Source organism: Rhinatrema bivittatum, chromosome 3 (genome assembly GCF_901001135.1).
Source record: "Rhinatrema bivittatum chromosome 3, aRhiBiv1.1, whole genome shotgun sequence".
Classification (NCBI taxonomy): domain Eukaryota; kingdom Metazoa; phylum Chordata; class Amphibia; order Gymnophiona; family Rhinatrematidae; genus Rhinatrema; species Rhinatrema bivittatum.
Genome location: NC_042617.1, coordinates 428,433,999 through 428,444,657, shown reverse-complemented (window position 1 = coordinate 428,444,657; position 10,659 = coordinate 428,433,999). Strand labels below are relative to the sequence as shown.

The 10,659-nt window shown below is 50.0% G+C and overlaps 1 protein-coding gene across 2 annotated transcripts in view; it reads right to left on the bottom strand.

The window, feature by feature from the left end:
- Window positions 1–275: 275 nt before the first annotated feature.
- ERICH1 (glutamate rich 1) overlaps window positions 276–10,659 on the bottom strand; it is a 222,911-nt gene continuing 212,527 nt past the window's right edge. Inside the window, exon 6 of one of the 2 annotated variants that reach the window (XM_029595765.1) lies at window positions 276–1,121. In XM_029595765.1, the coding sequence (XP_029451625.1) occupies window positions 991–1,121 (131 nt within the window). In that variant the 3' untranslated portion in view covers window positions 276–990. The remainder of the gene's footprint in view (window positions 1,122–10,659) is intronic. The other variant, XM_029595766.1, reaches the window with a different exon arrangement.

The following is a 10,659-nucleotide window of genomic DNA, read 5'->3' as shown; positions in this document are numbered from 1 at the left end:
GTGTATCAAATGACTTATTAGACTTGCCCGATTCTGGCCGAGTTTCGCTCACATAGGAGCTGCCTCAGGGGCTACTGAAAACAAAATTAAAAACAAAATCAAACCACACATATATAAGACATATCAAACATGAATGTATTAACGTTAGCAGCTGCCACTTGCTCCTTTGTCCTTCGTCCAGTCTAATTTACCTGACCCATACCCTATCACCTTTTTGGTCCTTATCTTCTGCAGTAGTAATCACACAGACTCTGTCCTTGGTATAAAATGGCCGCAGCTTTTATTTTAAACATAACATAACTTTAATAGGTTACCCGAGCCGGCAGTATGCTTATGCCGCTGCCCGCCACATGAACCAAGCAAGGCAGCCTGACACTGTGGGCCTCCCGCCTTGTTCCGAGCCTTGTTCACCTCCCGGTGCCAAGGGCTACCCCGCCATTATGTGATGACACCAGCACCACTTGTAATCCGGCCCAACCTGCCCGGGTACCAGCCAAAACACGAGGTAGGGAGGACCCTTGCCTCGTGTCCCCCCACTAATCTGTGGCCATTTTACCTGTCTTGTGCCTCAATGGCATCTTGGAGGGTATTATTGAATATGTTGTATCCAATATCAGATAAGTGTATTTTGTCAGGTCAGAACAGCCCTGGGGACAAATTGTCAGCCCACTGACGTCTTATCTGATGTCCCCCCATTTTTTGTATCCATGCACCAATTTTTCTATTAACCTTCTTTCTCCCATGCCCCCATAATTTTGACTGTTTCCATTTTGGTCTGGGAATAATATCAGACCAGCATACCACGGCACCTGGGAATAGCTCTAGTATCGGGGCCAGGTCGCATTTTACCATCTGAACAAAGCGCTTACATGTCCATGAACACAAGTCATTGCCTCCCAGATGCAGTATTATTAGATCAGGCGGTGCCCTCGCGTGCTTCAGGCACCGCATGAAGGGCAACTGTTCCCATCGCATGCCTGGGTTTCCCATTCATTCGATGACCCAACCTTTGGATACCAGACCCAAGTGTTTTCCGTAAGGCCGTTCACAAGCTCTTTCTGCCGACCATTGGACGTAAGAGTGACCAATAATCCATGCTTTACTCTGTCTCTGCCGCCCATCTGCAAGATAAAATTAACAAATCTTGTTAGCCGTGTCTACTCTGTCCAGTCAGACATAGGAACTGACCGCATTAGATTGCCAGCTGCCAATTTTCTTGATTGCGTCCATTTTAAGTCTAGCCTGGGCCGCACTTGTGGCGGCACCAATTCTGAATGAGTGTGTAGTGAAATTTTTTGGGTCCAACTGCATTTTTGTTACCGCAGCTCTTAGGATTGTGGAGAATTGGAATCTGGTAAGTGGCATACCATCAGCATCTAACAAAAAATTAATGTTTTTATTTATTTTTTTTTTTTTATGAAAGTCTGACTTGTATGCACTTTCAAAGTCTTGCCAAACTGTATGCAAAATCACCGCCCTTGAAAGCCCATGGACTCTGCTCTCCCATCAGGCCAAGCCAGGCCATATCTCCTGAAACCTCCCCCCCCCCCCCCATCCAGCAGTCCAGAGGTACTTCAAACCAGCACATGTTGGAGTAGACGCCTGTGTCAGCCCCAGCACAAGGCAAATAATCATTGCTCTCATGTATACCTCCCATCCCGTGAGGGCAAATGGCCACCTCCACATGTGTGTGTGTGTGGGGGGGCAATACGGAATTACTCCTAGCCCTGTGGCCGTTTGGAGGATGGTTCTAACAGCCCGCGAATACACAGGGCCCAACAGAACATGAATTGCAAAAGAACAATGAATAAAGTAAAATGAATAAAATAAAAGTTTAAAAGTCAAATAAAGGACATAACATACCTATTGATTAAGAACATATACTGTAATATTAAAAAAATGTGACAGATTGTAAAAAAGTGTGTTTGAGAAGTCAAAAGGTGACAGACAAATTGCTAAGATAATAAAATCATATGTACTATGATGCTAATAATAAATGGATAAAAAATGAGTTAAAATATTAAAATGTCAAGAATGTGAAGACAATTGAAAAATATAAAAACATACAGTACAAAAAATAAAAAATAAAAATCAAATTATGTTGAAAAGTATGATTAGTTAAAAAAATAAGTGTAAGAGTATGTAAAAATATGTATAAAAATGTAAACCAAATAATACAACTTATAATGTGGGCATCCAGGACCTCACTCACTCGCACCCACCCCATACAATCAAATAAACACTGAGCCATTCATTTGGGTAAAACGAGGCCGCAGCTTTAATCATCAAGTGGTCCGAGCCTACATTAACTCATTAACAATAACCAGGACTTTGGTATTGCAACCACCCCCCACCAGTCTATCCGCCACCTTTCGGCAAGATAGCTTAAACCAGCCACTCGGCTCGCTCTTTGGCCTCCACACACCAGGTTCCGACTCCCGCCACTCTCCTGCAAGGAGCCAACCTGGGTGGACTCTCGCCGCCAACCTGCCAGGAGTCTGGCCAAGCGGCCCCCGCCTCATCCGGCAAGGGGCCAGTCACTGCCAACAGCTCCAGTTGTCAACCACCGTCAGCTTTTACCAAAATCCAATTGATATAACAAATATAATTGAACCTTTATGGCTCGGACCAACCGCCACAGGCACAGGCATCCTATGCCCTGTGACCCCCCAAAGATGCGGCCTCGCTTTAAATAGGAAATAAGGCCTCCAAGACCTCCTGAATGGAATTTAAAAATAAGTCCAATCCTATAAAGGACAAGTGAACCCCATCCTCCCGGAACAAACCCATTACTTTGCCCCAGGACCATTCATACTTAATATGACGACCTCCCAAGCGTGTCAACCAAGCCCCGATTTGCTGGTTTGCTTTGGACCTACACCGACGCCATCTGATGTTATTCCATTCAGCAGGCCTCACCACAATGTCAGACCAACATAATATTGTTGTTGGCAGCAAAATAGACACTGTCATTAAGTCTTTACGTACAATGCTAATAAACTCTTTACCCGCCATCTTACCCCAGTCATTTCCCCCCAAATGAACTACAAGGGCCCGAGGAGCTGCTAGACGCCCCGCTCCTTCAAGACACAAGGAACGAGCTCGTCCCACAACATTCCCCGGCGCCCAAGCCAGTGTACCCGAACCCCCCGACGTTGTAAGTCCAAATGAGGACCGTAAGGACGGCCGCAGGCGTGTCTGTGCCCCCAATAAGTATATGAATTTTTATTTAGCATTTTTTTATATACCGATGTATAGCAGAGTTGCCTTCACTCCGGTTTACATACAGAACAACTTGTTACATTGAACGATGTTTGAAATTTAAAAATATCAAAAATTAACAATGATGAGCAAAGACATAACAAGGAGAATGAGTATAACAGGATAACACAGGGTGGAAACCCTGAGTAGGTGAACAGAGATATCTGGGAACAATGAAAAACAGAGGACATCTGCATCATGAAACAGGGAGATTGATTGAAGGAGATTTTGAAAGATAGCAGGCAATGTTAATGTACTATAAGTTCATTGAGTGAATGCCCGATAATTCACACCGTCATAGTCTCAGGCGCAGCACCTGCAAAGAAACTGGAGTTAGAACAAGTCACTCAAACCCAGCAGCTGGGCGAACATAACTCTTATACGCACAGGACCGCCACCGGCCTATCCTCTGTATTACACCACCAGGAACCCCCGCAGATGCCGCCGAAGTTGCGGCCCCAATACGGAACGAATGCGTCCCAAACCGGCGCCCCTCCAAACCTATCACATACACTGCTTTGCGCAGGACCATCTCGAATTGATACTTAGTTAATGGCTGAAGGTTCTCATGCACCAAAACTGTCCCGCTCCCTCCGGACGCTCTTGACAATACAACGTTGCATTTCTCACTGGACAGGAAATCAACCCCGGGACCGCCGATAACACCACGGAGGCTCCACGACCCCTTTGATCCGTCTTAGACTGCGGAATTACCAGCAAAACTGCCCGATTTGTGACTACCACATTCCGAGCCAAAAGCCCTGGGTAATCTCTGCTGTCAGCCGCCCGAGCCACTAGCTCGCTAATCCGGAATGCTCCAAAAAATGCAAACACAAAAGCAACCCGAAACAATTTGGTCTCAAACGTAAAAGAACACACCGCAGACAACACCTCCCATAACGCCAACAATATATCTTGCGTAATAGGCAAACGCTGATCCAGTATGCTTGGCGTTCCTCGAGACCAACCCGTCAACAAACGCCGCACTATAAACCTACCCGAAGGAAAACCCCAACCATGCGCTTTCATAAAAAATGAAAACCCCGCCAACTGTCTGCCCACCGCTGCCCGCGAACACCCGCTCGCCCTAGTGTGCTCCAGAAATCGTAACAAGGCAATATCAGAGATCGGACCCCCCGCCCAACCCAAGGAAAACAAAAACTCTGTAACTCGTCGGGCACCCCCCACATAACCTTTCCACGTTGAAGGCGCTAATGAATCTCGCAGCATTTTCCAGGACTCAGGGAACCAAATCTCCAAAGGAAAGGCGACACTGGGGTTCCGCACGGCTCCGCTTCCGGGGCGAGTTCTCGAAACAAGTCCCACTTGAAACGAGAAAGAGAGTCAGCCACTCCGTTAGAAACTCCAGGCACGTGTCGAGCCCAGACCGTTACATTTAACGCCATGCAACTTAAAATCAACTCGCGCAAAAGCTCTGACACCCTAATGCACCGCGCTGATCTCCTATTTATGACCTCAACTACTCCCAGGTTATCACTCCAGAAAACTACTCTCTTCCCCTTCAAGTGATCACCCCAGATATGCACCGCCACCACTATGGGAAATAATTCCAGGAAAGCGATATTCTTAGTAACCCCAGAGGTTATCCAATCTGCTGGCCAACTCGCCGCACACCAAGCCCCACGAAAATAAGCCCCAAAACCCAATGAACCCGCTGAGTCTGTGAACAGCTCCAAATCGTGATTTGAACTCGGGTTGGATTGCCACAGTGCCTCCCCATTAAAATTCTCTAAAAATCTATCCCAAAGTCTTAAGTCATCCCGCAAAAAGCGCGAATTCCGCACACGATGGTGAGACTTCTTTAGACCGGACATAGCATGTGATATCCTGCGCAAAAATACCCTGCCCATAGGAATAACCCGACAAGCAAAGTTTAGACTACCAACAAGGGACTGTAATTCTCGCAAGGACAGCTTAGGCCTACCAATCGCCTCGCGCACCAAGTCCCGTAGATGTGCTAGCTTATGCTCCGGTAAACGCGATACCATGTCTTCAGAATCCAGCTCAATTCCTAAAAATACCAATTTAGTACAAGGCCCTTCTGTTTTACTTTCAGATAATGGGATCCCAAATTCCCTAGCCACCCCTTTAAAACACTTCAACACCTTATCACAATCCCCCGACCTAGCCCTACCAACAAATAGAAAATCATCCAAATAATGTACCACGAGTTTGGAACCCGATCTTTTTTGGACCACCCAGTGAACGAATGAGCTGAACGCTTCAAAATAAGAACATGCTATAGAACAACCCATAGGCATGCACTTATCAAAGTAGAACTGCTGTTGAAAACGGAATCCTAACAAGTGAAAACTGTCCGGATGTACCGGCAACAAACGAAATGCTGCTTCTATATCCGCTTTCGCCATCAGTGCTCCCGGTCCACACTGCCGAACTATTCGGACGGCAGAGTCAAAAGATGTGTATCGCACCATGCATAAGTCCCTTGGAATACCATCATTCACGGACCGCCCCTCTGGGAACGACAGATTATGAATTAATCTAAACTTGCCTGGCTCCTTTTTTGGTATTACCGCTAAAGGCGATAGGACCAAATCTCTGAACGGAGTCTCAATAAAAGGGCCTGCAATACGGCCCAACGCAATTTCCCCTAGCAATTTGTCTTCAACTACCGCAACCATACGCCGTGCCGACGGACAATTGACCCCTCCCCCTACCTCCTCCATCCCCTGAAACGGTATCCTAAAACCATACCGAAAACCCTGATCTAACAACACCGCCGCCTCCCTACGCGGGTATAACTGTAACCAAGACTGCATCGCTGCTATGCGGACAGGAGTAGTTGCCATATCAAATACTCGGCCTCCCCGCTCCTTTTACAAACTGGGCTGAGGAAGACCCTTCCCCCGGTCGCTTAGAACACTTAGAAGCTGGGTGTCCCGCTCCACACGCGGAACAGGCGTGTCGGAACTTACAATCCGGGAAATTGCACGTGGAGCGATTGAATCTCCAACACACATCACTGCGTCCTGCGGCAACCTTTCCTGCACCACTGCCGGGGGACTCCTTCCGAAAGGGCCGTACTGATCCAGCCCCGGTCCCTAATCCCTGTCCCACACTACCTGCTGATGCTTTTGCAGCCATCTGGGTTAACCATAAACCCACATCCTGGGTACCCCAGGATAAAAATTTATTTTCTTCCATCCGATCCCGGAATCGCTCATCATAATTCAGCCAGGACCATCCCTCATAAGTCTTACTGGCTGCTAGAATTGCATCTGCATAACATAACAGAGCCCCATACTGTGACGGATCTTTTTTCCCCACTACGCTTGCCAAACGCAAAAAGGCCCTCGTCCAATTATGAATATTACGAGCTACTTTATTGCGCGCTCCAAGGAAGCGATCTCTCTTCTCCCGCTTCTTTTTATCCTTACGCTTACCGCGCCTTCCCTCTAATAACTGAAAAATATCTATGAACTGTCGACGCCAAATTCTCCTGCGGATGGAACGCGGAACTTCCTCCCATAACTCCGTAAAGGCTACCAAAGCCGGGGCCCCATGCACTGCCCCCCCCCCCCCCCTGCTCCTGTCTGAACCGCCGCCCCTGAATTCGAAGAGGAAGTGGAGGACGACGAGGATGATGAGGACGACCAGGACGAATCTGAGGAGCTAGATCTCTCTCGCCTTCTCCTTTTCTTCGCCTTCCCCGACTTGGAAGACCCCTTTCTTTTATTGTCCCTCCCCTTCTTGGCCCCTGGCAGCACCTCCCTGCTGTCAGTGTCCCTGCTATTCAGCTTCTCCTCCCCCATCTCACCTGGTCCGCGAGCCCGCACGACGCCACCCCTATCCTGCCGTGGGAAAATAATAAACTCACCTAATTGGTCAGGCTCCACCGGCACCGCGTCAGCCTCTCGCATCTGTACCTCCTGACCCCTGTCCTCAACCACCGGCGCCTCATTTCGCCAGGCCTCCCATTGAGATGGGCCTGGAACTTCTCCATCATCCTCCGCCCAATTCCCCTGTGAAAAAACAGCAGGGGCAGGAGAAAGATCCGAAGCCGGCCCAGTGCCCCAAACACCCCCTTTTCCGGTCCCCCCCCTATTTCCCTAGCGCTGTCCCTCAACCCACCACATAACGACCGATCAACTCCACGCCCCCCCCCCCTCTGCTCACGGACCGTCGAAGGCCCTCATTAGATCCCCGACTCCCTCTTATACCTACGCTGTGCGCACGTCCTCCCCTAAAACGCTCCTCTGCCTCACCCGGCATCTGTGCCGATGAGCCCAGCTCTGCGACTCCGCCCACCATGCGGGTCCCAAACCCCCTGCGGGCCCCTCTCGCACTGCGCTCCCCAGCTCCCCCGAACCTCCCCACAATCACTCCCCTACTCCTGTTACCACGAACAATATTGTTTGATCGCAATCTTGTGAGCCCCGCACCCCCACTAAATACCCAACCTTCAGCAGCAGCCAATTGCCCGACCGCAGCATTGAACACGCCGGCAGTTACACCAGGTTCCCGACTCCTCGTCGCCACCTTACCGGTCCGCCCCTTAGACCGGGGCTTAGCTGCTCTTCCGCCCCTCCCCCTAACCAAACCTGGATCAGCCATCCCCTCGGATAAAAGCAATGGCACCTCCCCCCTATCCCCACACCTCCTCCGGTTGCACCTCGAGCCACAGCGCGTGCTCCACCTCTTAGTACCACACCAATATCGCTCACCCACTCCGGAATCGGCGAACAGTCTCCGCCTGCAGCCTCCTCGCCAGGTACCCAGGCCGCCTCCTCCGATTCCAGGAACGCCGCGACGCCAGGATCCAGTTCCTCCTCCTCCCAATCTGGTCTCCGGCTAACCATCGTGTCCGCGCCGCCGACTCTATCACTACTAAAACTAGACCCGTCTGTCAGGATCCCCTCGGTACGATGGGCCCGAAAAGATCACTGTCGCGCGAAACAGCTGCCCTCCTTCTCGATCCCAACGCCCGACTACCGCCCTGCTCCCGATCCTTGCTTTACACACTTTCAAATTTATGCCCCAGCCAATCAATGCCTTCCACGATCCCCCCCCTTGCTCCCTCCGCCAATCCCCTGATCCCACGATCTTAGCCCGCGCGCTCGCTCTACCACCCCATCCCCCCCTCCCCTTGCAAACCTCACGCTACTGTCCTCATCACGCCGCCTATTTTTAACCACACCCTCCCTTTCCTCCCCTCCCCCCCCCCCCTGCTCGCGCCCGATCGCACCCGTCGCCTGAGTGGGCCTGCGCCCACATTACGCCGTCCGGCCGGACACAAGGTCCGGCCGGTCTTCCAAAACAATACTAAAAAAATTAAGAAAAAGTGTGAATATTGAAACACCAAGTTGTTTACAAATAAACGCTCAAATCAGTATCACAATTAAGTCCAAAAGGAAACACAGTATTGAAGTCAAAGATGAATTTTTGTTCCCATCTGAGTAATGTGTTATCAAGGTTCTCTCCTCTCCAATTAATGAATGGTTTCTTAATGACACAAAATGTTGAGATTACTTACCTGATAATCTCCTTTTCCTTAGTGTATGCAGATTGACTCAAAACAAGTGGGTATAGTGTGCTCGTGCTAGCAGTTGGAGACTGATCTGACGTCAGCACAGGTACATATACCCCCACAGGAAGTGTAGCAAATCAGAAATCTTCCTTGCAAAAGCTTTTATGGATATATGTGTGACTGACCGATCGATTAATCAACAGGATTACCCTGACCAATTGATGGTAGCTGGAGACCGCCAGTGTACTCAGCCGGAAGGCGTCGACACCCGGCAGGTAGGATGCCCTATATAAGAAAACATGGCTTACCGTGAGTCGGCGAATCCCCATGTATACCGGCAGCCGGGCGGGATGCTGAGTCCATCTGCATACACTAAGGAAAAGGAGATTATCAGGTAAGTAATCTCAACATTTCCTAGCGTGTAGCAAATGGACTCAAAACAAGTGGGATGTACAAAAGCTACTCCCGGACTGGGCGGGAGGCTGCCCGAGGACCGTGTAGAATAGCCCTCGCAAAAGCTGTGTCCTCCCGGGCCTGAACGTCCAGACGATAGAATCTGGAGAAGGTATGGAGGGAGGACCACGTCGCCGCTTTACATATCTCTGCAGGCGACAGTAGCTTAGTTTCTGCCCAAGAGGCAGATTGTGCTCTGGTAGAATGAGCCTTGACCTGTAGAGGCGGTGGTTTTCCCGCCTCCATGTAGGCTGCCTTGATAACTTCTTTAATCTAGCGGGCGATGGTTGGCCGTGAGGCCGCTTCCCCTTGCTTCTTCCTGCTGTGCAGGACGAATAGGTGGTCCGTCTTTCGTACTGCTTCTGACATTTCCAGGTATCTGGACAGCAGTCTGCCGATGTCGAGATGGCGTAGCATTCGACCTTCTTCTGACTTCTTCAAACCTTCCATGGTAGGCAAGGATACGGTTTGGTTGAGGTGAAAGTGTGGGACCACTTTGGGTAAGAAGGAAGGAACCGTGCGAAGATGGATAGCTTCTGGACTGATTCTGAGAAACGGATCACGGCAGGACAGTGCTTGTAGCTCTGAGATGCGGCGTGCTGAACACACAGCCAGCAAGAACACCATCTTCAGGGTTAACAAACGGAGATACAGGCCTCGAAGGGGCCTGAAGGCGGATCCCGCTAGAAATTCCAACACTAGGTTGAGGTTCCACAAGGGCACTGGCCACTTCAGTGGCGGGCGAATGTGTTTGACTCCTTTCAGGAAATGTGAGACGTCTGGGTGTTTGGCAATGGTGTTGCCGTCACTCCTGGAACCGTAGCAAGACAGTGCTACTACCTGAACCTTGATGGAGCTGAAGGACAGACCCTTCTGAAGTCCATCTTGTAGGAAGTCCAAAATGATAGGAATCTTAGCGGCATGTGAATTGGTGCTGTGAGAGTCGCACCAGTCTTCAAAAACTCTCCAGATCCTGATATATGTCAGCAATGTGGAGAACTTGCGTGCTCGGAGGAGTGTATCTATTACCGGCTCCGAGTATCCTCTTTTCTTCAATCTAGCCCTCTCAATGGCCAGACCGTAAGAGAGAATTGAGCTGGACCCTTGTGGAGGATGGGACCTTGCCGCAGCAGGTCCCAGTGTGGAGGCAGGCGAAGAGGATTCCCTGCCAGTAGTCTTCTCATGTCTGCGTACCAGGGTCTTCTTGGCCAGTCCGGGGCCACTAGAAGAACTAGGCTTCTGTGTCGCTGAATCTTGTGTATAATGGCGCCCAGCAGGGGCCACGGAGGAAAGGCATAGCAGGATTCCCTGAGGCCATGGCTGTACCAGGGCATCGATCCCCTGGGATAGCGGATCCCGCCTGCGGCTGAAATATCTGGGTACTTGAGCGTTGGACCTGTCTGCTAATAGGTCCATGCCCGGCATCCCCCACTGAT